This window comes from Lutra lutra, chromosome 5 (genome assembly GCF_902655055.1).
Source record: "Lutra lutra chromosome 5, mLutLut1.2, whole genome shotgun sequence".
Lineage (NCBI taxonomy): Eukaryota > Metazoa > Chordata > Mammalia > Carnivora > Mustelidae > Lutra > Lutra lutra.
This window is the reverse complement of record NC_062282.1, coordinates 9,067,646-9,095,336: the sequence shown is the minus strand read 5'-3', so window position 1 is coordinate 9,095,336 and position 27,691 is coordinate 9,067,646. Positions and strand designations below refer to the sequence as shown.

The 27,691-nt window shown below is 41.9% G+C and overlaps 1 protein-coding gene across 4 annotated transcripts in view; it reads left to right on the top strand.

The window, feature by feature from the left end:
• Positions 1 to 27,691, top strand: part of CTNND2 (catenin delta 2) — a 915,285-nt gene that overhangs the window by 494,101 nt on the left and 393,493 nt on the right. For all 4 annotated transcript variants that reach the window (XM_047730983.1, XM_047730982.1, XM_047730984.1 and 1 more), the window contains one exon: positions 15,520 to 15,692. In XM_047730983.1, coding sequence (XP_047586939.1) covers positions 15,520 to 15,692 — 173 coding nt within the window. The remainder of the gene's footprint in view (positions 1 to 15,519; positions 15,693 to 27,691) is intronic.

The window sequence follows — 27,691 nt, the reverse complement described above, 5'->3', positions numbered from 1 at the left end:
CATACCCTCCCCAAGATGAAGTGGAATTTAATGCAGAAGCCCTAAGCAGGGTCCAAAAAGAATTATTTAAGTGAAAATGTCTTAACTTGTAAAGACACACTAAAAAGTGAACATGATGTACCAAACAATACAGTGTCTGGATATTAGAAAAAAATTACTGAGAATGAAAGGAGAAATCGGTAAAAAAAAAAAAAAAAAAATTCTATTGTGAACATGTCAGTGCACATGTCTCAGAATCAGACAGAATACTAGAAGAAAAAGATGCATAAAATTGAAATAAATAATTAACAAACAAATGTAACTGATATATTTAAAAAGTTAGGGGTGCCTGGATGGCTCAGTGGATTAAGCATCTACCTTCAGCTCAGGTCTCGATCTCAGGGTCCTGGATGGAGCCCCACATCGGGCTCTCTGCTCAGCAGGGAGCCTGCTTACCCCTCCCTCTCAGCCTGGCTCTCTGCCTACTTGTGATCTCTGTCTGTCAAATAAATAAATAAGATCTTTAAAAAAATAAAAAGTTAAATCCACTGAATGATAATATATATTTGTTATACATGTTATACAGGAGATATTTATTTTTTTTAAAGATTTTATTAATTTATTTGATAGAGAGAGACACAGCAAGAGGGGGGGACACAGGCAGGGGAAGTGGTAGAGGGAGAAGAAGGCTTCCTGCCAAGCAGAGAGCCTGATGTGGGGCTCATTCCCAGGACCCTGGGATCATGACTTGAGTCGAAGGCAGATGCTTAAGGACTGAGCCACACAGGCGTGCCCCAGGGGATGTCTATAAAACCTGATCAGCTGTTGGGCAGTAAAGAGAATCCTAAAAATTGAAAATTATAGAGAGGCTGCATTCTGTAATAATAGTCCAGTAAAAGGAAAGGTAAATAAAATGGTAAAATATATTCACATTGAAATTAAGAAACATAAATTTGGATCTACTGAATCAAAATAGCAATAAAACAGAAAATTACATGCTATTTAAAAAGCAAATTAATTTGGGACGCCTGGGTGGCTCAGTGGGTTAAGCCGCTGCCTTCGGCTCAGGTCATGATCCCAGCGTCCTGGGATCGAGTCCCACATCGGGCTCCTTGCTCAGCAGGGAGCCTGCTTCTCCCTCTGCCTCTGCCTGCCACTCTATCTGCTTGTACTCCCTCTCGCTCTCTCTCTCTCTCTGACAAATAAATAAATAAATAAAAATAAAAAATAAAAAGCAAATTAAGTAGCAGTATTTTATAATGAAAACATAAGGGTATGGGGAAAAAACTGCACTCAGAATAAATCTTAACTTTATTATTAAAAATAAAGACAAGGTAAAGGAATGTTGTACTCGTTGGGGGGAAACCTTAAAAACAGCTAAATAAGCCAAAAGAAGCTAGGAAGATGGGAATAATACAAGCAATGTGGAGGAGCGCCTGGGTGGCTCAGTGGGTTAAGGCTCTGCCTTTGGCTCAGGTCATGATCTCAGGGTCCTGGGATGGAGCCCCGCATCGGGCTCTCTGCTCAACAGGGAGCCTGCTTCCCCCTCCCTCTCTCTCCCTGCCTCTATGCCTACTTGTGATCTCTCTCTCTGTCAAATAAATAAATAAAATCTTTTAAAAAACAAATAAAATAAAAATTTAAAAAATAAGAGTAATGTGGAGATAAAGTAGTATAAAGCAAAAGAGTAGAAGAGATAAATATAAGAAGAAAAGGAATAAATCTATGAACTTTTAAATAACTTCAAATCAACTAATAATCCTGAGCTTTCCTAATTGAGACACTGTGCTATGTGTGAGAGACATGGAATGAATTTTTAGTGTACACTTTTGTTTTCCTGTAATACAGGTTCAAAAATTATTTACAAAAGACATACCTTTGTTACAGGAACATTAAATACTCCAGTAGGGTTGGTTTTTTTTTTTTTTTGGTTTTGGTTTTGGGGTTTTTTTTGGAACGTATTTGGCAACTGCTGAATTTTTGTCTTTCAGAAAGATTAGTTACTTCGTTTTATTATGCACTGGGTTATCTTTTTGAAGACTCATAGGATTTTAGCTGATTGTTTTTCTTCCAGGCCCCTGCCTCCTCGTTTGAGATAAGAAAAGTAACAAAGCAAACAAAACAAAAAACAGGTGATAAAATCACCACCCACAAATTTTATGCCAAAGGATCTAAACCACTGTGAGATGGGGAATATTGTTATTCTTACAATACCTTTGTTCTTAACATTTCCAGGGTCACTTTGAGACTGAACTAATTGAGTAAAATTTAGGAGGTTCATTTAAAAATAGTGAGTGGGGAACTATCATTTCAGGGATCAATTATGACTAATTTTAATTGTTTAGATGGTCATAAAATGAAAGTCTCAATTGCTTTTGTATTTGTACCCAGTTGGGAAATCGAGTCTACTCAAAAGAGTTACACCAAAGAGACGTTAATTCTGGGACTATTGACAAAGGGGTGGGCAAGATTAAGGGAAGAGACATGTCTGGGGAGGTCCTCCGGTCGCAGCCGCAGAGGGAAACCCTTAACCACTGTTGGTCCTGAAGGAAAAGTCCAGGGTATAGTCCAGGCAGAGCGAAGAGGCAGGCAGGAGCAGAAGAGTAAGTGTCCTCACCTTCTCCTCCCACCTTCTGACGCCCTCATGCCCCTTCTTGGCCAAATCCAATCCTAAACCAAAGAGCAGGGGACCCCGTGAGACAGTGTATGTGGAGACAAGGTCAGAGAAGACTGTGGGGAGCAAAGTAAATATCAGCACAGCCTCCCATTAAGCAGTGGAACAGCAGACCATGTTTACGCTCTTGTTGTATCAACTGAACACATAGGTAGTGACTTTCTTTTTTTTTTTTTTTTAAAGATTTTATTTATTTATTTGACAGACAGAGATCACAAGTAGACAGAGAGGCAGGCAGAGAGAGAGAGGGAAGCAGGCTCCCCGCTGAGCAGAGAACCCGATGCGGGACTCGATCCCAGGACCCTGAGATCATGACCTGAGCCGAAGGCAGCGGCTTAACCGCTGAGCCACCCAGGCGCCCAGGTAGTGACTTTCTGACACATCTCATATAATGAGTGCGAGCCCATCAGATTCTGAGTCCCCCGTTACGGTGATAACTCGATGGGTTCCTTCCTGGAAACATGAGATGGGTCATGTTGAACTGTACCCGACACACTGCCCTTAAGAGCCAGGCTCTTAGCCCTCTCTCAGAACAGCACTAAACACAGTCTAAAAACCTTGAAAGGGACTGGACGACCAGTCTCAACCCCCAAGCCCACAGTGTTGAATTTGCCATGTTTAAAGGCTTTTGTTATTTTTCGTTCCAAGGTCTGATTAAAATAAATGTGAAGCTTAGTAAATCCATCCTCTTGACCCTAAGGCAAGCAGTAACTGCTCTCCCATATTGACTATAGTTCATGTACTTATCCATGTTTTCTAACACTTTGCATTTTTTAAAAAGTGCTATCCTAAACAGTATGTAAATCATGTGTACAACCTTTGCCACCCTGCCACTATTTCGTGGCTGCCGGATGTGTAATTTCAGTTCTAACAAATGCATGTCACAGAGTCACTGGGAAAATTTTTATTGCTTTCCTAGGGGTGAAAAATTACTGATAGAAGCTCAGGGCCATTATGTTCTCACATAATATACAGCTTGACCTGAACTACCATGGACTAAGCACCTTTTTTAATCCATGCATCTTGGGAGATAGAACCTCAGAGATAGGGTGATATATCTTACCCCAAAATTAACAAAACTATTTGCCAACCAAAATCAGAAATAGAATGGACAACTTGGGAGGAAATGACTTACATGTTTGTAGACAATGTTAATTTGCTTAAATATTGTATTTTGAAATAGTTATTATTTCTATCTGTAGCATATTGACAAATTAAAATTCCACCATGTTCTCAAAAATCCCAGCATTCAGGAGGAAAAAGAAAAAAGAAAAACTTAGGAACTTAATATATTCTGAATGTTATGGTTAAAAAAAAAAGGAATGTTGTTCTGAGGTTTCAAATCATAATATATTCAACAAAATCCAGAATCAGTCTTGTAGGTTACTGTTCTGAGCAGATAGAATATAAATAGAATAATCATACATAGTTGGACAGAGGTGAATGTATTATTTACTGTTGATTTACAATCTGTCATTTTAGATTTAATTGCTGTGATTATACTTAATTGTTATGTAGTGAGAAAATTGTTGAGGGATCAAGTTACTATGATGCTGGAAGTATGACTCAATATATTCTTATTCAGTAATAACAGTAAAGGTAAGAGCCATCCTTATGAAGTGAATATTTTCATAATTCCTAGTAAGCCAAAGTGGTTTAAGAATATACGGTTTTTATAATAATTAAAATAATCAAAATGATAAATATATTGACCTTGTGGCTCACAGTATTGATATGCTCAGGGAAGAGAACTGGTTTCTTTTATTTCCTGTTATGGTGGAAACTAATCCTTAGTTAAACCCAACTTAGAGCTTCTGGGGAGGGGCCCAAGGTTACCCATCCCACCTTGGAGTCAGAAGCCCTGGGTTTAAGTCCTGACGCTCCCACCCACCATTCTACCTGTGGTTGAAGACTTTCATCTGGACTCTGGAGACCCCAAGTCTTTCCCTGGAAATTCATTTATTCAAGTTAGTTGAGTTCATCCTTGGATTGCTCATTTCCTGTGAAATCACTTTGGATCTTGAAATGCAAATGAGACAATCTCCTTTCCAGAAGTTTGTCATGGTTCCAAGTCTAAAATTGTCCTTAGATACTATGTGCATCCATTTGTTCCCTCTCAGAATTCACTCACACTAACTTCCTCCACTACCTTTGGTGTTGTAGGGCCCATAGGGAGTCAACAGTAGCAGAAATGGAAGACACGAGCAAAAGTCAAGGGAAAACACCCGGGTGGCACACAGGACGTAGGAATACCATCCTAGAAGCTATAAGTAATTTCCCTTCTGGATACTACCTCTACCTGGTTTTCAACTAACGTTCGATTTCTTTCTCTTTGATTTCCTTCTGTCACAGAGATGTGTAAAAAAATCTCTGGACTCTTCCAGTGTTCTCCTGTGGAAGGAGGGGATTTAAAATTTTATACAGCATATGTAGAGTTCTAAAACTTTTCATTGCCTGTATCATAAAAAGAATATAGATGAACGCAAGACCATAACTAACTAACTAATTAACTAACTAACTAAATAAATAAATAAATAAAGGCAGGTTATATTTTTTCCAGAGAAGCAAATGTGGGAAGTGAAGGGATAGACAGGCATAAAGTACCAAGTGTTCCTTCTCCATCCCTGATGCAAGGGAGAACATGAAACAAATTTCTCATTAAAAACATCATTCTCTGGGTGCCTGGGTGGCTCAATCGGTTAAGCATCCAGCTCTTGATTTCAACTCAGGTCTTGATCTCAGGGTTGAGTTCAAGCTCTGAGTTGGGCTCTGTGCTATGCATGGAGCCTACTTAAATAAAACAAAATAAAACAAAACAACAAAACAAAAACCCCATCATTTCCACCTGTGTTCATAGGGTATCCTGGAATCAAGCACAAAGTTTAAAGCCTGATGGAAATTTTTAATTTAAAAAAAAAATTGGGTTTTGAAATTGTCAAGTTACCTCAGGTGCCCAGAACACAAATATGAGGATCAAACAAAAGCCAGTGAAAGTGAGGAAAGTATTAGAACTTGCGTGAGTATGAGAAAACTCGCATGTGTACCTCTTATTCCAAGTAAGTTTAAGCTGACAAATTTATCCGGAAGCCATAAGGAAGAAATGACCACTATAAATGGAAGTGATTAGTAGTTCCATTTAAACAAAAGTCAAAAAGTCAAGAAAAGGCAGAGAGGCTGAAAGCTCCCATGAGAAAGTCAGAGCCAGCACACTTTTTCTCAGGGGACAGTGGAAGAAGGGGTATCCTGGTAATACCTATCGGAGACGTCTTGTGGGGTTCCCACAGAAGTTCCAGCACTAACACGGGCCATGATCAAACAAGTCACTTCAACTGCAACTGATGTAATCAGCTCTTAACATGCTGGGGTTTTATTGTATCACTGCAAGCACAGGTGGGCGTTACAGTCATTCATTTTTAAATGTATGTATTAAATACTTAATTCAAAGCACCACAAAGAGTCTCTGCCCTTGTGGCATTTGCATGCTAGGCAGAGAAGGCTGAAATCAAGCAATGTGAAGGCTACAAGGCCAAGTAAACAATTGCTATAAGCGATGACAACGTCAGTAAGAGGCGGCGTAGAATAGGGTTCTCAGTGTATACTTGGGAATCCTGGGGCGTCCTGAGACCCTTTCAGAGGACCTGCAAAGGGATAAATTTCCACAGTAATCCTACGACCGTTACTTGCCTTTCCATGGTCATTATCACACCTGAGGGTAAGAAAGTCTCACAAGAGCAGAGTCAGTGGAGCTTTGCAGAATCTCCATTTTGGTGATGGCATCATTGCCAACCAGTTTTTAAACATTTTTCATTTTTAAAGCAGTAAATAGCGTTCTATACCACCCATATAAATAAAAGCTCTTTGTGGTCCTCAGTGATTTTTAAGAGCACGGAAGTGCTATGCGAGCTCCAGTTTTGAGAGAATAATCAAAGGGGCCAGGAAGATGTCCATGTGAATGGACGTCAGGAACAGGGACCTGAAAAAATGCACAGGCAAGCCACGCAGATTTCTAAGGAAAAGTCTGTGATTTGTGGCAAATAAAATGCTGGTTCTTAAAGTCAGTGTATTCCACAAATTACAGTGTTTTCAGGATTTAGCTTTTAAATTCTATTTTCTTCTGGACTGATTTTTCTATTTCTTTTCACAATTATTGATAACAAGAAATATGAATCTATTATCTTAGGACAATTAATTTATGAAGAAATATGAATGATGCTCTTCCTCTCTGTGCTACATTAATTTTTTAAATGGTAGATACTCTGAAGATAAAAGTTTACAAGGAAATAGTTGGAAATTGTAATGAGCTATAAAAAATGCTCTTCTGTGATTATAACATGATGTAAAAAATCCCATGCATAATAAAGTTCTTGAGCTATACATTTTAAACTAAAGTTATACATTTGAAGTTCATTTTGTGATAAATGTCATTTTGTTCATTTCCCTCTATTGTATACAGCTGTAAAGAAACTAAGTGAGTTATTGCATAGTGTGAATGCAGTAACGACCTTCTATTTATCCATATACAATAGTCAAACTTGAAAAAGCCTACTAATTAAGCCAATAGCCGTGACTGAATATAAATCAGCTTAAACGCTAAATGAGTACTTCTCTAATCCTGGGACCACTAGAGTTTTAATTTTCACATAAAGCATTACACATGGAAAGCAGGTGACCAGACAAAATTGATATTCTGCAGACAGACTTAGAAATGAAGGCTAGAAACACACCTGCGCGTGGAGCTGACACGTCACTCGGAGCTGCCTTGCATAACAAGCCTCTCGAGCTTTTTCCCTCCGTTGATTTTAGGGATGGTGGATGGACTTAACCACTATTTTCAGTGAAATTCTTTGGTGAAACTCCTACTTAGGAGCTGTTAAAGTTACTAATGAAGATTAGAAGAAAATAACCAGTTTAACACCACCAAGCACCTCTTATTCCAAGTAAGTTTAAGCTGACAAATTTATCCGGAAGCCATAAGGAAGAAATGGCCTCTATAAATGGAAGTGATTAGTAGTTCCATTTAAATAAAAGTCAAGGGGTGCCTGGGTGGATCAGTCATTTACGCAACCGACCCTTTGTTTTGACTCCGGTCCCGATCTCGTGGGTTGTGAGATCAAGCCCTGTATTGGTCTCCCTGCTCAGTGGGGAGTCTGCTTGAAGATTCTCTCCCTCTGCCCGTCCCCCCACTTGCTTGCTCACTGTTTCTCAAGTAAATAAATAAATATTTTTAAAAATTAAACAAAAGTCAATATTTTTACTTGTGCAATTAGATATGACTAAAGTGCTTTGAGCTTATTAAAATCAATTTGGTAATCTGACAACTTTTCTCATTGACAACTTTTCTTATTGATTTTGTGATCTCTAAAGCCCATTTGTGTATGTATATATAATTTCCACCAACTACTTCCTTTATTCTAATGCAATATTTTCTATAAAAAAAGATTTTCTTTTTCTGTTTATTTGATGTTGCTCTAAAAATTTACTCTCATTTATTTTTTTTAAATTTTATTTATTTATTTGACAGAGAGATCACAAGTAGGCAGAGAGGCAGGTGGGGGCAGAGGGTGGGAAGCAGGATCCCTGCTGAGCAGAGAGCCCAAAGCGGGGCTCGATCCCAAGACCTTGAGATCATTACCTGAGCTGAAGGCAGAGGCTTTAACCCACTGAGCCACCCAGGTGCCCCATAAAAATTTACTCTCATTTAAAGCACAATAATACTTAACCTTCAAATCATTTTTTTTTTTTTTCAGACATAGAGCGTGTGCATAATGGTGGGTGGGGCAGGGGGGAGGGAGAGAATCCCAAGTGGGCTTCATGCCCAGTGTGGAGCCCCACACAGGGTTGGATCTCATGACCTTGAGATCATGACCTGAGCCAAAATCAAGAGTCAGATGCTTAACCTACTGAGCCACCCAGGCACCCCAACTTTCAAATCATTATTTAAATTAAAAAAAAAAAAAGATTTTATTTATTTATTTGTTCAGAGTGAAAAGAGAGAGAGAGAGCACAAGTAGGGAAGCAGCAGGCAGAGGGAGAGGGAGAGGCAGACTCCCTGCTGAGCAAGGACCCTAACTGGGGGGCTCCATCCCAGAACCCTGGGATCATGACCTGAGCCGAAGGCAGCCACTCAACGGACTGAGCCCCCCAGGCATCCCAACCTTCAAATCATTCTTAACCTTCCACAGATACTGCTTAGCGAGAGCATGGAAATGAACGCAGACTCTGTCAGTCATAGATGAATGTGAATCTCGTTGGCAGTATTTCTCACGGTCTACAAAAAGATAAGTTTCTGTAACATTTTGACAGAATCGATTTAACCTAAGAGTAAATGTTTCTAAATTTCCTGCCAAATGCACGTCTAAACAAAGCTACCAGTCGGGGGTCCGGTCCTGGAAGTGTCCCCCAGTTTGCGTGTTTATTATTCCTTTGATAATCCTGAACTAACAGCCTCTACAAAACCTTCATGGAGTCCCTGTTTGAGGCATTGCCTGATCCTAATAGTTTATCTTAGCGCATTCCTCTTAGTAGCGCTTTTCTCTTTCGTGGTAAAAATGATCCTTGGGAATTAAATCGATAACTTAACCAGCCCTTAGACTCCCGGTCTGATTCTTGTGGCTTCAGCGCCCACTATTGGTGACTTTGGTAGCTACATCTCTGTCCTAAATCGTCACTTTCACATAATCAAACTTGGATCTTGGAAATTACGTAAGACCTAGGAAGATTCAGTTTGTCGGGTGATGTTTGAGCCAGTATGGAAATCAAGCCCTTTCTACCTATGTAAATCCCCCACCATCTCCTCCAACTCTGTAATGTAAAAAGTAAGCCCATCTTGCTCCAAAACAAGGCCACAACCCACACCAATTTTCCTTCTGGGGAATGTCACATCGTTGGGAGTTTCTGCTTTCCCGCTCTCGTTTGTGAATATTTGCTGGGTTCTGGGACAGGTGCTCAACTAAAGTTGGCCAGAGTTAGCGAGTCCCAGTAAATCATCTTAACGTTAACTTGTAGAAAGAGAAGGCATGTGCCTGATGATGACAAGGGGGTCCTGTCTGTGGGGTTTTCTGAGGAGCCTCCCAAGCTCCCGTGGCAGTGCTCGCAATTAGCCAAACAGCGGCGTCACCTGGGCTCTCCTTCACTCCTGCCCACTTAGTCACTAAGTCCCCTTGAGCTTTTCTTTTAAGATGTCTCTTAACTGTGCACCTCTCTCCCCCTTCCTAGAGTAGCCACCAGTTAAGATTTGCTCAGTTACCAAGAGTTTCCTTTCTCCTCGTGCTGCAGGAAATCCCTGGTGCTAGTCTCTCCCTTATCTGCGTAGAGCCCTGCTGCCTTCATTGCAAATGTTCAGAATTCTGCTTGCATCCTATTACCCTCTTTCTGGAGAACCTGTTGCTGTGTAATACTGTACAAATCTCTGTTAAGTCACTCAGATTCCTCTGAGTCTGGTCTGTTCAGAGGGTTATAGCAGCATGGTGGGGGTAAGGTGGATTTTCTTGGAGCTCTCAGGCATCAGGGGAGGCTGCATGGAGGAGGTGGCATTTAAACGGCTCTTTAAGGATGAGCTTTGAGGTTGACAGAGAAAGGGATCTCTGGCTGAGGGGACAGAGAGAACATTTGCTTTCTTGTCTCTTGGCTCGGACAACCAGGTTTTGTTTGGGTTTGTTTTTAATTTTAAGCAGGCCATTTTAATGATCTGTGCCTCGAGTGTCTCATTTATAAAATGAAAGCTCATGAGGTATTGCAGGAGAATGTTAAGTGATATATGGGACCGTACTGCAATAAGGTTTTCAGGACAAACAAATCCCAATCAAGGTTTTATTATGATCAGACCATGTGGCTATGTAATTAGATAATTAGATACTAATATAAAAACTGACATTTGTAAAGCAGTTTATAGTTTTCCAAGCGCTTTCACATCCATTATCGCATTAGGTGCTCAAATTTGCCAAGATTAAAATTTGCGGAGGCAGAATGACAGAGTGTGGTTAAGAACACATGCTCTGATGCCAGACACCTGGCTTGCTCGCAGCCCACTATGTGGTCTCAGTTGGTGCGACCCTCAGTCCCGTTGAGGTAAAGGGGGATGGTGGCACCTTCTTCCCTGGGCCTTTGTGAAGATGCGGTGAGCTAACAGATATCAGCTGCTCCGGACAGTTCCTAGAACTTAGCAAGTACTCAGGGAAGGTCAGCTGGTATCATGGACCCTTCTCCCTACTCATCATATCCCTTTCATAAACACAGAGGTCTACTGAGTCCTAGTCCTGGAATTTGTGGCCTACAGAATGACTTAGCAATGCCATACTGTAGGCTTCTGGCCTTTTCCACCTTACTGCAAGATGCAAAAACGTTATTGCAAAACCTCATCCATAGTTGAATGAAGGTTCACTGTTTTCTGGGACCGATATTTAGTTAAAGCAAGCATGGATTAGCAATTCCAGAAGTAGTCTTTTTAAACCTGTGCAAACAGAGGAAGAGTGTATCATCATGAAAACTCTCAAATTTCTAGCTCAGTTAGGAAGAAACGATATATTATAGTGTATATATACGCTAATATGATCTATAAGTGAGTCTGAATTTTTATGTAGAAAATTAGCCTTTCAAGCTTTCTACCTGCCGAGGCTGACCTCTGTCCCACTGATGGTGGACAGCAAGCTTCCCCAGCCAACAACCAGAGTCTCTAAGGAGAGGTTCATTGGAGAAGTACCCCAGCCTGGGGCATGAAGATTTCTCCTGCAAACAAATTCGCTTCTCTTGAGGGGAGAATTTTTCAACCTTAAAGTATTGGCCCGTGTCTAGGACTTAATGCTGCTTGGATGGCAAACAGCAGCTACTCCCGCACTTGGGGATAGAGGATGAGGATTCGAGCCTCATTTTCATTTTTTCCAAGTCTATGACACTGGCTGACCAACCACTCAGCCTCTCCACGCTTCTCTTTGCTTTTCTGAGAAATCACGAAAATGACTCAAAGAGAATTTTTTTTTTACAAGTTGCTATGTGGTTTCTAGTTAATTGATGACATTGGAGACACTGAGATATTATTGAGATACTGATATTACACAAAAGAGACATGGCTACAGGTGTCTTTCTAGGGTCCCTGGCTTGTTTTATGCCCCTCAACTCTGTCATTCCCTTAGACGTTCTCCTCTCTGTCCAGCTGGAACTATTGTGTCTTGATCAGATCAAGGACACATACTGTCTTGAATTTTATCTGTTTATTGGACAATTGTTTCGTCTCTTCTTCCTGGTGCCCTTGGACTGAGTCCTATCAAGCAGACCCCTGGGCTCAGCTTTGAGGACTGTCCCATAATGGGGAGGGGCCAGAATGAGCAAGGAGATCACAGTCTCACACCAGAGGGTGACTTGCTTTCCATGTCGTGGTAGAACGTGGTGATCCACTGCTGCTCATAGTGCAGGTTTCTTCTTGGAACAATTAATTACACTAAAGGCAACATTCAGTTTCCGTACATGGAATTTGAAAGCCCAGGCTCTTCTCTCCGCAACTTAAAAAACCCTCTTCCACCACCCTCATCCCCCAGGAGATAGGCTTCGTCTCCTCACGACTGTGTTCTAATATTACCTCTGGCCCAAGCCTCTAGCCAAGACTTGATGGAAAGTCAAAAGTTCCAGAGGGGAGGGGGGGGAAACACACCATAAGTTAAAGCCCAAGACTGTAAGTGCTTTCAAAACCTCTGGAAAATTTGTATTTTCTACCTCAATGCACAGTAATGTTAATAAAGGTCATCAAGAGTTAGTTATATGTAAATTTGACTTCCATTATAAAGTAATTAAGGATTATCCTATAAGTTTAACCGTTTTCATATTCTCACATAGCTTTGCTCTCTAAAATTGGAATGAATAAATGCTATTCATCTGAAACCTAGTGAGCAATGGAAATCATTCGAAAAGACACACACTGTAGCGGCTGTTGTCCTGACGGTTTCGCCCTTACCAGGTGACATGTCAGTGCTGTAGTATTATGATACATTGCTCATTGTTGCAATTACCTGTGTCACACTGCATCTAGGTCTCATGCTTGAGATGTGTGAACGAAGTAATGAGATAGAGAATCTCGGCTTGTTTTCGTTGAGTACGGATCAGGTACACGACTGAGTCTGTAAAAGATGAGCCGACCCGATTATTTCATGGTGTATGTTTCAGGAGCACATAAATCACCTTTTTAATTGAAATGCCCTTGGAAAGGGACTTTAAATTGCCACCTTAAGGTCCTGCATGGAAAGCATTTGCAGGTTTCGTGATAATTTTATGAATCTATTTGGAATTTACAAAAAATTGTTGGACTTGCTAACTACAGAGGCTAGAAAGTTCATCAGAGCAAAGACATAGAGTCTTCTTAGAAGACAAATAACCAAGACCCACGGTTCTCTTGCTTTACAGATTATGTCCCACTACTGGGGCGCCTGGGTGGCTCAGTCGGTGAAGCATCTGCCTTCGGCTCAGGTCATGATCCCGGGGTCCTGGGACAGAGTCCTACGTCAGGCTCCCTGCTCATCGGGGAGCCTGCTTCTCCCTCTCTGCCCCTCCTCACTGCTTCTGCGCACGCACGCTCTCGCTCTTTCTTTTGCTCTCTTTCAAATAAATAAATAAATAAATATTATTAATAAATATTTATTATTTATATTAATTATACATAATACATTATCCATAATATATAATTATATAATATGTTGATTATTAAATATTAATATTCATTTATCAAAATAAATATTTTTTTAAAATATCATGTCCAACTATTTAGAAGAAGCCAAAGATTTTGCTTTATTTGATTTCATTTTACTGACATTTCCAAAGTTCTGTGCACTGTTGTATCTGTTTGAACTTTCACCGCCCTGGAGATGTGCTATCACAGGGGAGGGGGCATGGCCAGGGAAAGCCATTACCTCGGAGGAAAAAGAAGCAGCCAAAGGAAGTCTCAGTGCGAAGCTGCCCATTGTCAGGAAGAGTGGTGACCCGTGACTTTAAAGGGCCTTTGCTCTTTCAGGAGAGCCCACTCTCCTCCATTGGGCTGTGATCTTCAGGAGGTTAGTGACCAAGGGGAAGGCCTTTGGCCACAGTTTGTTACTGGTTCCCCAGTACCTCTTCTTCCTCCCTCTTCTTCCTCCTCCTTGCAGTGTCACCCTCTGGCCCTGCCCACATCACCCCGGTTCCTCTTCCTCCCACAGGCTCTCCTGTCTCTCAGCCTGGCCCTCGCCTGGGTCTCTTGACTCTTGTCTCTGCACCTCGAAGTTTCCCCAGCAGCACCACCATTGTGGCAACCACAATGGAACTTTGACTGCACTCCCCATAGTGACGTCGTATTTCTGGTGATAAGGCCTATAATACTATCAGTATGGATTCAACGATGTTTTGCAGGCTATTGCAAACTTCACCATCTGTTATATACTGTTTGCTTCGGACTCTATTTTCTAAATTACCAGAAAAAGGATTGCAATTGTACTTTTGTTATGCTCTTCATGATGAAACTGGGACTGGATGGGAACATTTTTATATCCTTGCTTGACTTTTTTCCAGATTTCAAAATACCCAGTCTTACCTGTATTGGTTAATTGGCTTATTATTCAGTATCTGATGGTGAGAATGTATGTTTGCATTGTTCAGAAGCCTCACCAGGGAATTAGAGGGAAGGTGGGGGAAGTTCTTAAATGGCCATCGCTACAGGAACTGATGTTTTTTAAGGAAGATGCCTTATTTTAATACAAAAAAGAAAAGGGCTATTGCATGTTGAGTCTGTGGTCTCATTGGAAAGAAAGCCATGTTATAGTCTTGAGAAGAAAGAAGTAAGGAACTTGAAATTTGCCCACATTGATTAGAAATGATACTGTGGTCTAAAACAGCCAACAGGGAAGATTAAGGATGGGTTAATGATTATACAATAGTCTATGTGTATATAATTATGCTCTTTCAAAAAATAAGCAGCCTCACTATGGTTAAGAGAGCATGAGAAACTTGGGTTGCCAAGTCCTTCCCACCCAACTCCCTCTTCTCGCCCCAGACCCCTCTCCAGACACACAATGGGATATAGCAAGTGCATACATGCTTCCTACTTCTCTGAACTCCCACAGTGATTAGGAAATGAGATTAAAGAAATTTGCTTAAAAAGACGATGGGCAAACTTTTGTGAGGATCCCATCTAAACAGAATGGAAGAAGATACAGCACAGCCTCTTATAAAAAATATAATTAAATAGTACGGCCAGGCACTGGATCTCATTTCTCCATCACTCACATTAACAGCACCAGCTTTAACACTGTATCTTCTCATTGTTCTCCTACTGTGCACTGCTGTGATGGCAGAGATAACCAGCCGTCAGATACCATGTGAAATCAGGGTGAATTCTCCATTGTTTGAAGACCTATTAATATTTTAAACACTGTCTACCCTTCAGGCACTGAGGTATTACATCACTATACAATACAATCTGCCACTGGTGGGAAGGTTTCGAGTGTTTTAGCATCCTGATAATTAAGTAGGAGATATAATTATATTAATACAATTAATGTGAACCAAAAGATAGACTTTGGAATTATTTCAAATGTTTCTGATATTGTGTAATCCAGAAATAACTACTGGGATTAACCAATTTGTCTCAAAAGAAATGTCTCTATGTAGGTCAGGATGAGATCATTTGGAAAAAAAAAAAAATCTACTCTTTTTGAGAACTTTTAAACCGCCAAAAAAAATCTCATTTAAGAGCCGGAGTCAAATTATATGGTCATTTTAGTTCTCAGAATTCAAAGCATAGATGGCTGGAATCGTGTGCGTGTGATAATTCTAGGCTACTCTCAATAAATAATACATGTCATTTCTGCTTCACTGAGGCTGTCACTTACTGCTCTAAATGACTTTCAATGCAGGGCCCAGCCTGCTCTCCCAGAGTGCACTTCAGCTCAATTCCAAACCTGAAGGGTCCTTCCAGTACCCGGCCAGCTACCATAGCAACCAGACCCTGGCCCTGAGTGAGACAGCCCCTTCGCAGCTCCCCGCCCGCAGCACGCAAGCCCGAGGTGCGGCCCAGACCTTCAGCCAGGTACGTGTGGGGATGGGGGTGTCCGTGGGCTCCTAGGGAGCAGGTGGGGGAGCAGGGGCTGCTGCGAGCCGGCTGTGGTTCCCTCCTGCCTTTCTTAGGTACTTTCCCCGGAACTTGGAACTTAGGAGAGATACCTTCAGGGCTGTGAGTGAAGGAAATGAATAATAAAATAAGCTGATCGAGTAACACTGAATTGTAGATCTTTTCTCGAGGAGTTTCTGTGAATCGCTCGCGCTGTACCACCTTGTACCTACCGATCTCCGTGAATGTGTGTCTGGTTACTATTTCTGTGTCTCTGTGTGGCATAACTATGACATGCATTATGAGTCTGTGAGGGCACCGGGAACAAAGTTTTTACTCCTGGAAAAATAAAATAAAATAATAAGCATGACATAATTTTGGGGGGGCTCATCGCACCAAGGACCATGGTATTAATGGCTAATCAAGTATGCAGAACTCTTCTGAAGATAACTGATAGGGGTTTAGAAGTAGTTACCCTTTGCCGAGTGGGATTTTGAGATGTGCCTGGCATTGTGCCCTTACTCCTGTGGTTTCAGAACACAGATTTATCAGGTGCCGTTGAGATCGGATCTTGGTGAAAAGAAGTAGCTACGAACCCGAATTTTTTTTTTTTTTTCAAGAAAGATGTAAATGTTGTTTGCATGCTAATTTGGGCATGCAGGCTGTATTGGATCGACCCACCAGAATTAATATATTGATCAGAGGGCTGTGTTGTTTTTTTCAGCTATTTTAAACTTAATCTCTGCATTTTTGCTCCTGGGATGAAGAACCCACAACCCTGAAAGTATCCCTTCCAGCTAATGAGCTGCATTTCATACTTTCTGCATTAATGCATAATCCCTCTCCCAGGAACCCTGCCCCAGCCTCTCCCTCCCCCCCCCCCCCCCCCCCGTTCCAGGCTTCTAGAACAACCAGACCCACCCATCTCTGTCACCAGTTTATTGTGACTAGGCATCCAAGAATCTTTCCAACTAAACTAAAAGCTACTTGAGGGCAGGGCTGTTTTGATCCTTTATCAGGATGTGCAACAAGGCCTTTCACCAGGTCTACAACCTGACCTTCCACATGCACACCCACAACGACAAGAAGCCTTTCACGTGCGCCACTTGCGGCAAAGGGTTTTGCAGAAACTTTGACTTAAAGAAACACATGCGCAAACTCCACGACAGCGTGGGGCCTGCTGCCCCCTCCACAAAGGACCTGGCCCTCTCCATGGCCCCCAAGAAATGTCTGCAGACAGGTAGGCGGCGAGATGAGCTAGAAATGGCATAGCTCACTCAGTCATCGGGAGATGCTTAGTTTAGGTGACATGGGCACAAGTGAAGCATAAACTGAAAGGTCTCAGTGCATTTCAATTGTTAAATGATTGCCTCAGCAAGGTACTAAAACCTGAGCACCTTCTTCAAGCAACACTCTTGTCCGTCCGCGGTGTTCTTTTACCTTGTGATGCCAAGCTATAGGGTGTGTGACTAAAAGGCAGTGGTAAATAATACATTCCACGGAGCAGAATGGCCTGATCCCTTGTTGTGCTCCAGTGTGGACCCTGGCTCAGGCGATGCATCTGTTTGCATGGAGAATGGAGGTGTGAGGGGCTGGAGAGCGATGATCCCTAAGTCACTGAGGGCAGGTCACATACACAGAGGCGACCCCTAGATCTCTACTGTTTCCCAGATCCCGGATCACTGTTCTATAAAAGCACTGGTCCGTTCTACCTCACTGAAAGAAATGTGAAAGGGTATGTGAGGGAATACCCAAAACTGGTTTTTAATTTATTAGAAAAAAATTGTATGTACAAGTAAACATGCATTTATCATAAACACAAAATAGTCTTTATTGCTTCATGACAGAACACTATATGATGTTTGAAATATTGGGTGTTATTAGCACAGGAAATACCGTCAGATTTTTTTCAATCTAATTTTATTTTATTAAAAGATGAAATGGAAGCTGTATGATTTCATTCTGTAGGTTTATATTCTTTTTTCTCAAAAGCTCCCATTCTTTTTTTTTTAAAGATTTTTATTATTTATTTATTTGACAGAGAGAGAGATCACAAGTAGGCAGAGAGGCAGGCAAAGAGAGAGAGGGAAGCAGGCTCCCTGCTGAGCAGACAGACGGATGCAGGGCTTGATCCCAGGACCCCGAGACCATGACCTGAGCCGAAGGCAGAGGCTTAACCCACTGAGCCACCCAGGCGCCCCAAAAGCTCCCATTCTTGAAAGGAAATATTTTTCTTCCCATCTATATGGACTCTTTGACCATGATACACTGGTTGTGGCAGAACATACATGATTTTGAATTCTTTGGAAGCACACAAGTGGGTCATAACCCTTCATTTCTCCTTGTATCCGGCTATACTTCTAGGTCCAACAGACCACACTCAGAAATAAATATTTTATATTCAAATTAACCTCTGAAAGCTATGATTTGGGCTTTTACCAGTGTTCTAGAACTTCTAAGACATATAAGTAGTAAAACAATAAACTTCTACTTTGTTTTTTTTAAATCTTGAACTCACTTATTACTCATGTTTGGCTTTTTTTTTTTTCCCCATAAATATCTAAGACTTCGGTAATTTGAGTGGAAAACATTGAATCAAATATTTTAAAAATCTGTATTCCCATAGCTGAGCACCATGGAAAATAGAAATGTCAATATAAAATGAAAAATCAGTTAACTTACCAACTCATCTGTGAGCATCTTGTAAGCTCAGTTCATACATAGCTCTGTATGGCTGACTGTTAAAGCAAAGCTTTCTTATACAATGAATAGCTACCATTTATTGAGCATGAAGACTTAATCTGTTTCACATGCATCCTCTTATTCTCCACAATGGGGCCGTATTAGCTTCTACACCTTAAAGATGGGGGGACTCAGGCTCATCACATGTAGAGACGTTGTCACATGCCATTTTATGGCAGCGGTAGTGAAAATGGGCACAAAATCTTGACTGAGTTGAAGTCTAGTGATTCTGGCCATGTTTCATAGGTTTCCTTTTACTATTGACCATTTTAATTGAATTCGTCAGCAGCTCAAACCTATTAACAGGTCTATAAATGTGGACAAGCAATATGGCTGTTTATCTCCTTCCGTGTGGTAGGAGCTCTTCTTGGAGCTAATTCTGTCATCCACTAATTAACACGGGAGGAAAACAGTAGAGGCTCAGAAGGACAGGATGGGGCTTCACATTAAAAGTCTGTTTTAAAGTTTAATCAGAGAGTGTAACAAAGTTGTAAAGATATCAAAGCTCTGTATTTGAAGTCATCAGAGTTAATAGTTGGGAGACATCTATAAATGTTCACGTTCAAGGTGATATCGTAGGCTCGAGGTGAAAGTGACTGGCGTGCTCGCTTACCGTGGCAGGTGATGGGATGGAGAAGTCTGAACCTTTAAAGCAGGGGGTTGTTCCAGTCCACTCGATTGAGGCTGTTGGGCGAATATCTAAATACTATTTATTTTACGAAGTGGTAGATGATGGTACCGTGATTTACTGTTAGCTTTCACGTGCTGCTGGATGAAAGGCATGTTTTATGGAACACCCCATAGGCACTGTGACTTCCCAATAACGTCAGAGAAGGGCTGAGCAAGTAAGCCAGTATGTTTCTTCTGTATCTAGCATTGTACCTTGAAAGTAGAGAGGCCACTTCTCATCGTGGTAACATCTCCTTTGTTCAGATCATCGTGGGAACCCATCTATTCCAGTGGTTTTGCTGAGCCCCGTGACATGTTCTTTTCAATATTCGGAGTGGTGTGAAATATCATTTCTTCAAGGCTGGGTTAATTTTTAGAATATCTTGTAGTTAGAAAGCGCCAAAAGGGCTAGGGAAATTCAAATTATTGCCAACCGATGCCAGACCAAGTTAATAAGGTCAATAATCAATCAACACAAAAATATTTCTTCTTTTTTTTTTTTTAGTCTAAAAAATATGTGTAATTCTAAAGTAAAGCAAATGGTTTTCTGTCTGGCTCATAAATCATGTCAGAATGCAATTTCAAAGGAGTATCATGCATGTTGAAAGATTCTAATTTCAACTAAAAAATACTCTAGTTTATTCAACATAATAAATATTTGTGGAATAATTATCACCAGGGTCTACAGGAGGCCAATTGCCCTATCATATCAGTCTGCAGGTAAAATTATGAGGCATAGAAGGTGCAATAAAATATTAATTCTTTGCTGTTACCCAAACTAAAATCCTTGAAAGTCATTCTCCTCAGACTCTAAGTTGAGTACATAGGGCCGGAAGACACAGAAGGTAAGACTCTTCCCATCAGACCCCAAAGCCTTTCAGGGAAGTAACATGAGACAATTTATGGTTATTCATTCCCCCATCCTGCAAACTCCGTGCCCCAGCCTCAAATACGCTGTGCAGATCACCCCTCCTTCTCTCCGTCCTTTCCCCCTTCTCCCTCCAAGTTAACCTTGGCCTTTGTGTGACTCTTGCGAGGTCCCACAATTAAAGTCGAGCTGCTTTTCTAGGTACTTCTGTGCATCTGTGGGTTATTCTTTAATGTATCCAAGATGCTCTGTGTGTTTGTTGTGCGCTGTGAGCTGTCGTGGGTTCAGGATAAAGAAGTCAAGAAAAGGGACACGGTCCCCACCCTCAAGGAACCCTAATTCTAGCAGCAGCCATGGAAACTCAGAAAACCGACCCCGGGAATAAGTAAATTACATAGCTCGTCAGAAAGTGATGATGTCTTTGAGGAGGAGATGAGGCAGAACAGGGTAAGGAGGATCCAAGGTGCAGGATGGGGTGTGGCCTCGGGGGCCTTGTCTAGAAGGTAACAGCTGGGAAAGACCTGAAGGCAGAGAGACATCCAACCAGGTGTGTGGCTGTCTTGGGGACAGTGAATGCAGCGGCTCCCGGATGAGGTGGCCCGGCATGTTGACAGAACATTTTTTTTTTTTTAAGATTCTATTTATTTATTTGACAGACAGCGATCACAAGTAGGCAGAGAGGCAGGCAGAGAGAGGGGGAAGCAGGCTCCCCGCTGAGCAGAGAGCCCCATGCGGGGCTCCATCCCAGGACCCTGAGATCATGACCTGAGCCGAAGGCAGAGGTTTAACCCACTGAGTCACCAGGCGCCCCTGACAGAAGGAGGCCAAGGTGGCTAAAGTTGGGCACAGGAGTTTTCGAAGGGATGGGACACCCTGTGGTTTATTGTGAGGGTCTTGTCTTTTCCTGGAGGAGGCACAGCATGGCCTGACTCAGGGGTTGAAAGCATCATTCTGTTCTAGCGGAGGTAACGTCCTAAACTTAGTTGCATCGGGGTTTCTTCCCCTCAGATGGCCTCGCTGCAGGAGCAGAAACCAGACCCAGCTGATCTCCAGGTGGTAAATAACTGGCCCGGGCTTCCCCAAGTGCTCATCAGGCTCCTCCAGCCCCAGCCTTATTCTCTATTTTCCTGCCGCAGAGGTGGTGGGGAGGGAGCAGACAGAGAAGCCGGCCCCCCTCCAGGCCCTGCCTGCTTCTGCTCACATTACCATTTCCAAGGGTTGTATGAAATGCTGGATACAAGACTTCAGGCATAGAGGAGTCCCTTGAGAAACGCTAGTCTCTCCCCCGATGCACACATGCGGCAGTCTCACCAGGCACTTCTTCCCGCAAAGAAACCAAATATGTGAGAGATACGAAAGGGTGCGCCTGTATACAGGGGCATTGGCAGGAGCCTACAGATTTTAAAACCACTCTCGTGTCCTTCAGCAGAATGGGAGTAAGTGTGTGCACATTTATAATCCCAGAAAATGCCTGCTTGCTACCAGAAATGAAGAATTGTATGATAATTTTGCAAAATAAAACTGGACAACAGTGGAGAGCCTAGAACAGCGGTAAACTTTTTCAGAAGGAACTTTGCCATTTCTTTTTGATCTGGCCTACTTTTTGGATGTGGCATTGACTTTTATGTCTTAAAAGTGCTCACTTAGACTATATCATTATTATAAATATATCATCTGCTCACTGGTGCTCATGGCGGGGTGTTCATTGAATTTGGATCATCACTAAAGTGGTGCAGTTTCGTGTCAGGTCATTGTGAAGGTCAAGGGGAGAGAGAGTTCTGTGGATGGTGGTTTGGTGGACAGAGATCCACATGGTGCAAAGGAGGAACAAATCCCCAGTAAACACCTATGTATTGGCCGTTGAATGGAAAAGGTCGTACAGACGTGGGCTGACAGCCCTCTGGTTTGCTTAATTATGAGCGAAGTTGTTGTTTGGTAATATTTAGGAGCAGTGAAGTCACCAGTGAACTTGGAAAACACAAAATCACAGGAACGTATTTAGTGTAGAATATATACTGTACCAAGCATTCAGATGAGAAATCATGCCATTTTGTATAGTTTTCTTGGCATGTTTGTGGGAAATGGGCGGTTCCTTTGTTTTTAAGATAGTTTTCAGATGACCACTATTAGAAATCCTTTCTGGGGTGCCTGGGTAGCTCAGTGGGTTAAAGCCTCAGCCTTCGGCTCAGATCATGATCTCAGGGTCCTGGGATCAAGTCCCGCATCGGGCTCTTTGCTCAGCAGGGAGCCTGCTTCCTTTCCTCTCTCTCTGCCTGCCTCTGCCTACTTGTGATCTCTGTCAAATAAATAAATAAATAATCTTAAAAAAGAAAGAAAGAAAGAAATCCTTTCTCATTACTCTGCTTTAAAATCTTCCCCCTCCATTTTCTGCTTTCAGTATAAATATCTATAATCTGGCTTCAGTAATTGAAACATCTCTCATGGCAGGGAGGGTATGTGTTTGTTGTACTAGAGCAGTTCCTCCTCTAAGCAAATATTTGGCTTCTTAAAGCAAATACTGAATGAACCTCTTGCTGAAATAAAAATTTTTTGTAGTATATTTTTGCCAAGGCTTATTTGGTTTTTTAAGAAAAAGTTGCCACCCAGAAATCCCTCCTTATATATTCTTTAAGATAAATTTATATAAGACATGTCCCTGTTTTTGTCTGTTTTTTCCATTGGTAGAGGCTTTTTTTAGAAGGATTTATTTATTTGCAGGGGGAGCTTGTGAGCAGGGGTTGGGAGGAGCAGAGGGAGAGGAAGACTCCCCACTGAGCAGGGACCCCCCCCCCCCCGCCGCCCCCACCGCAGGGCTCAATCCCAGGACCCTGAGATCATGACCTGAGCCGAAATCAAGAGTCAGACACTTAACCGACCGAGCCACCCAGGCACCCCTCCATTGGTAGAGCCTTTTAATGGCCATATGACATCATCTTCTGAATATTTATTGATAACTACCCTAATCATACCTTTATTAAAGGGAGGGCAGAGGGTAGGAAAAACCATCCCCCAGGATGTAAAAATCGGAACCACCGGGTTTGTACTAGTGACTGGGAAACCCCGAGAAAATAGATGCAGTGTTACCTCCTTCTCACTGCAGTGAAGGGCTGATAGGTTTGCAAGTGCCTCTGCTCCCTCCCACTCTCTCTCTAATTGTGGGAGCCTTGTCTGAAAAGAAAGCAGTGAGAGTGGTCTCCATTTTTATCTCAAAGATTATAGCTCTTATGGCCCTTTTAATTGAGTTGTTCTCTTCTGGGGAAGGAATTCCTTCCAGACTCCTTGGTTTTTCAATTAAGTTTTCTTTGCTCTGGGCACTACCTTTCAGTGTTAGTACAAGGTCACTGCCAGGTAGACCCTGCCCTTCTGTCTTCATCCAGCACTGATGACTCCAGGGATAGCCTGAACTGTGAACAGAAGCTGTCTCTTTGTGTTTCATGTTAGTTTTTCCCAAAACCAGTGCTCCTCGGGGAAATTGCTGGACAAGGCTCTTGATTTTATTTGGCTATTTCCAAAATCAAACCTTTCTCATGGCTCAAGGATTTTCTACCTTGGGACTTATTTTAAAGAGTGGCATTCCTTTTAAAGTTAATTTCAAAAGAGAAGATACCAAAACTGGGGAGTGGGGGCAATGACTGTAGTGTTCAAGCAAGTACATTTCATCCCAGAGGGTAAGTTCAAGGGCACAAAACTTACCTGGGAATGTAGATCCATTTTAATTGTGTTGTGTTGTAGGAGCATTTCAGCCAATGAGGCTGTTTGGCATTTGGAGGCGTGATTTCTCCTCATTTCCAAGTTGTCAGGGTAAAGGACTCTGTCCCCCTGAGTGTGCAGACTCACTCTAGGAAAGTTCTACATGCTCTCAGATGTTTTAACCAACAGCATGTAGCCAGTATTTCTAAGTCATGTTACCAGCTTGTCCTGGTTTAGAAAGGTATTTCTTCAAAGATGTCATCTTAAAACCATGTCCAGTTTTTCAGTAGTTAAGAACTATTCAGGCTTCTTAACTCATCGAACAAATATTCTCCAGTCATCGCTTTTATTTTCTTAGTTGCATTCCCTCAGACAGCTGCCCAGCCCCTTGCTCATCCAACCAGTGTCACCTCCCCACGTCGCTGCTCTTCCACGCCTGGCCGGACTCGCCCTGTTGCCTCTGCCTTCCTTGGAAATGCGCTTTCTGGCTTTGCCTCTCGTGGCATTGTTTTTGCCCAGGACCTCCTTAGCCTCCACAACCAGGAATCTCTGCGCCAGGAATTACTAGGCTCACCAGTCTGATGGTAATCCCAGGAAAATGAAAACGATGAGACAGCTGGTAGGGAACAGACAGCTGACCCCATGTCATCAGGCTCCCTCGGGGAAGCCTCGGAACAGGGTGTCCCGTTGTCCATTCTTGACAGCGTGGGCCTGGCTGCCCGGCATTCTGGGCAAATATTCCTCCTGACCCAGAGTTGGGGGCCTTGCTGACAATTCCAGGAAACTTGGCAGGTCTAAATGCATCTTCACGAGGGCTGCCCATAAATCATGGACCTGCTTTATAAAATGTGGTGCTTACCACGGTGACACGGCTTACTCATGATCTGAAGTCAAGGTTCCCGACACAGCCTGAGCTGTCAAGTCTTTTGTTAACTGGCTGCAGCATAGCAGGACTTTGTTGGGTTGTGTTTTTTGTTTTGTTTTTTGTTTTTTTGGGTTTTGTGGGTTGGTTTTATTTGTTGTTGTTTTTGTGTTTGTTTGTTTTTGTCACTGACAGGTCTCCAAAGAATGAACATTAAGTTTCTGAGTTTGGGGAATTTTTTTCCCCCATGTCGCTCCATGCCCATCCCTGGACGGAAGATAAAATGTGAAGGGATGAGGAAGCAACTGTGCTCGGTGTTGAGGCCAATGCCACGTTCTGGTCCAAGACCGCCATATTTTCAGGGGCTCAGACTTCCAGAAAAGAACAATGTCATAATTGTAGGCCTGAAATTATTCTGTACAAATTATGACAAATCACAACTATAGTATGTTCTAGATCTGCCCCAACTGAAACTTATATGTAAAATCTTAGGCAAATGAAATATCTAATTTATAAGAGCTTGGATCAGTTGTATGTATTGTTCATGTCTCCTTTTTTTAAAAAGATTTTTATTTATTTGACAGACAGAGACAGTGAGTGGGAGCACAGCAGGGGGAATGGGAGAGGGAGAAACAGGCTTCCCGCTGAGCAGGGAGCCCAATGTAGGGCTGGATCCCAGGACCCTGGAATTGTAACCTGAGCGGAAGGCAGGCACTTAACGACTGAGCCACCTAGGTGCTCCCTTCATGTCTCATTTTTTAAAAATCTCTACCTTTTTTTTTTTTTTTAAACTTGAGATATAATATACATAAAGTATCCATTGGAACTAGAATGTTTCTTTTTTCTCTTGATGAATTTCCACAATGAGAAGTAAGGAAGGAAAGACATTTCGTGTACACCAAAGTCAGCCTATTGGAAACTATTTAATCAAAGTATTTACTTGACAATGTTCTACTTCCTTGTTAATTTCACATAGGTGAGTGTCCCATTTTGGAGGGGTTAGGAAAAACAAAGTAGCCCTTTGTGTTGGTCTCTTCCAAAGAGCTGAGAATGAAAATACCAACAGAAATTGTCCTTCTCAAAGGACAAACGTATTAGGGAGCGATCTGCTCCGAGTATGTAGGAATTTTTATATTATTTTAAGGGTCCCATCATAAAAAGATTATTTCACTTCTTATTGCATTTCCTTAGGGAAGAAGGTATATAGTAATTAGTTTTTTGTTGATGTTGTTGTTTTGGGTTTGTTTTTGTTTTTTTTTTTTTTTAATTTTGGAACTCTACCTTTAAAATTAGATTTACGGTTTTACAGTGTTAACATACTTTTAAGGTAGAATTGAGCTTCTATGACAGTAAAGTGGGTGACATTTTATCCATGTTAAAATCTGTTTATATTCTTTTTAACCCAATCACCTAGGTAGTAATAAACCTAGGACTGAGGCATGGATTTTGTATTCTTAACTAGCTAAGAGTTGCTAAATAAAATTACATAATGGAACAAAACAAACACAAGAGTGGAGAGAAGCTCCCCAAAGACTACTCCTTTTGTCCAACTGATACAGTAATAACAGAATTCTCTTTGTAACCAAAGAATAGTTCCTGGGCCTTTATGACTCCATCCCAAGGGAGCCTAACACCCCTAGGTTATTTATTATAAACAGCAAAGGAGCTTATATCACAGTCCAGTAAGGTGGCCCAGCAGCCACATTTACCTATTGAAGTTCAAATTAATTAAAATATGTGTTAAAATCCAATGCCATTTTTAAGTACCCAATAGGGTCCTGTGTCTACTGGCTACCATACTGGGCAGTGCAGATACAAAACACTTTGAACAGGAACAATACCAATCTTAAAGAGCTTGTAAAAAATTTTATTTCTTGTGTTTTAATTTTTTTCATGTAAAAAATGGCAAAATGTCACCAAGATCCTACAATATTTAAAAGATTTCTCAACTGGCTGCTAGAGCCTGTCAAAATACCGGGAGCTGATATGGTAGTTCTCAAAACTTCCACAGCGTTGGGGGCTATTAAGGACTCTTTGGAGACAATAATATTTAGCATTTAGCGCTCCTGAGACTAGGTGTTCCAACAGACTGAAAGGGAAATTAAATGTGTGCCAAGGGTGTTCAGCGGTTTTCCTAGGACCCGCATCATTCTAATATTTAAATCCTAGAGTTCTACATAGCATTGCTTGAATTTATATTATACTTTAGTATAGTTTAGTATTTGTATACTAATACACATACTAATAAGTATACTTTAGTATTTGTTGTATTAGAAATCATGCAACTTGGTAATGGAATCATTAATGTCACATAGGGTTATCATGAATGGTACATTTCCAAGACATAACACAAAGTATTTGTCCTGTTATAAGCAGGGGACTCTCCTTAGAGCCTCTGGGGTTCTCTCTCCTCCTTCTGCTCCTGTAGGAAAGGTTTAGAGAAACTTCCTACCGTAGGCTTTTCTGCTACTTGTCAGCTAGGTTTTGCACAGCAGAATGTAGCTCAGGCCCCAGGAGAGCTTCAGGAAAAAAGTGAAGGAAGAAGGTCGCTGTCTGCTGCTATAGTGGTGGTTCTCTGTCACCCACATCCGCCTCTCTGGGGAGGTTGTTAGAAACTCAGGCTCTCGGGCTCGCTCCAGACCCCTGCATCAGATCTAGATCTTCTAGACCGGGGGCTTTAAACTAGCAACCACCTTCAGAATTGTTAAAACAGCCCTGGACCCCTGTCCCAGAGCCTCCGATTCAATTAGGGTGAGCTGGTGCTGACTGTGGTGGGACCACACTCGGAAAACCAGTGCTCTGGGGAGAACTTGTTCGCCTATGTGGTTGCACATGGGAATCACCTGGAGAGCTTCCTAAAAGCCTGCTGCTGAGTCCCACCTCCAGAGATTGTGTGAATGGCTAAGGTATAGCCTGGATACTGAGATTTTTTTAAAAAGCTCCGCACTCATGATAATGCATAGTCAGGTTCGAGAAGCCCGGCCTGTGCATTTCTTGCTCAGAACTTCTACTGGGATGGAAGCAGCATTGGAAGTAAGCAGCTCCCTTCTGACGATTCTGGCAGATGCCGGAAGATATCTCAGGGCTCAGGAGGAGCTCTCGGGTTCTATCAAGCTTCTGCACCCATATAATCCTCACATAAACCCA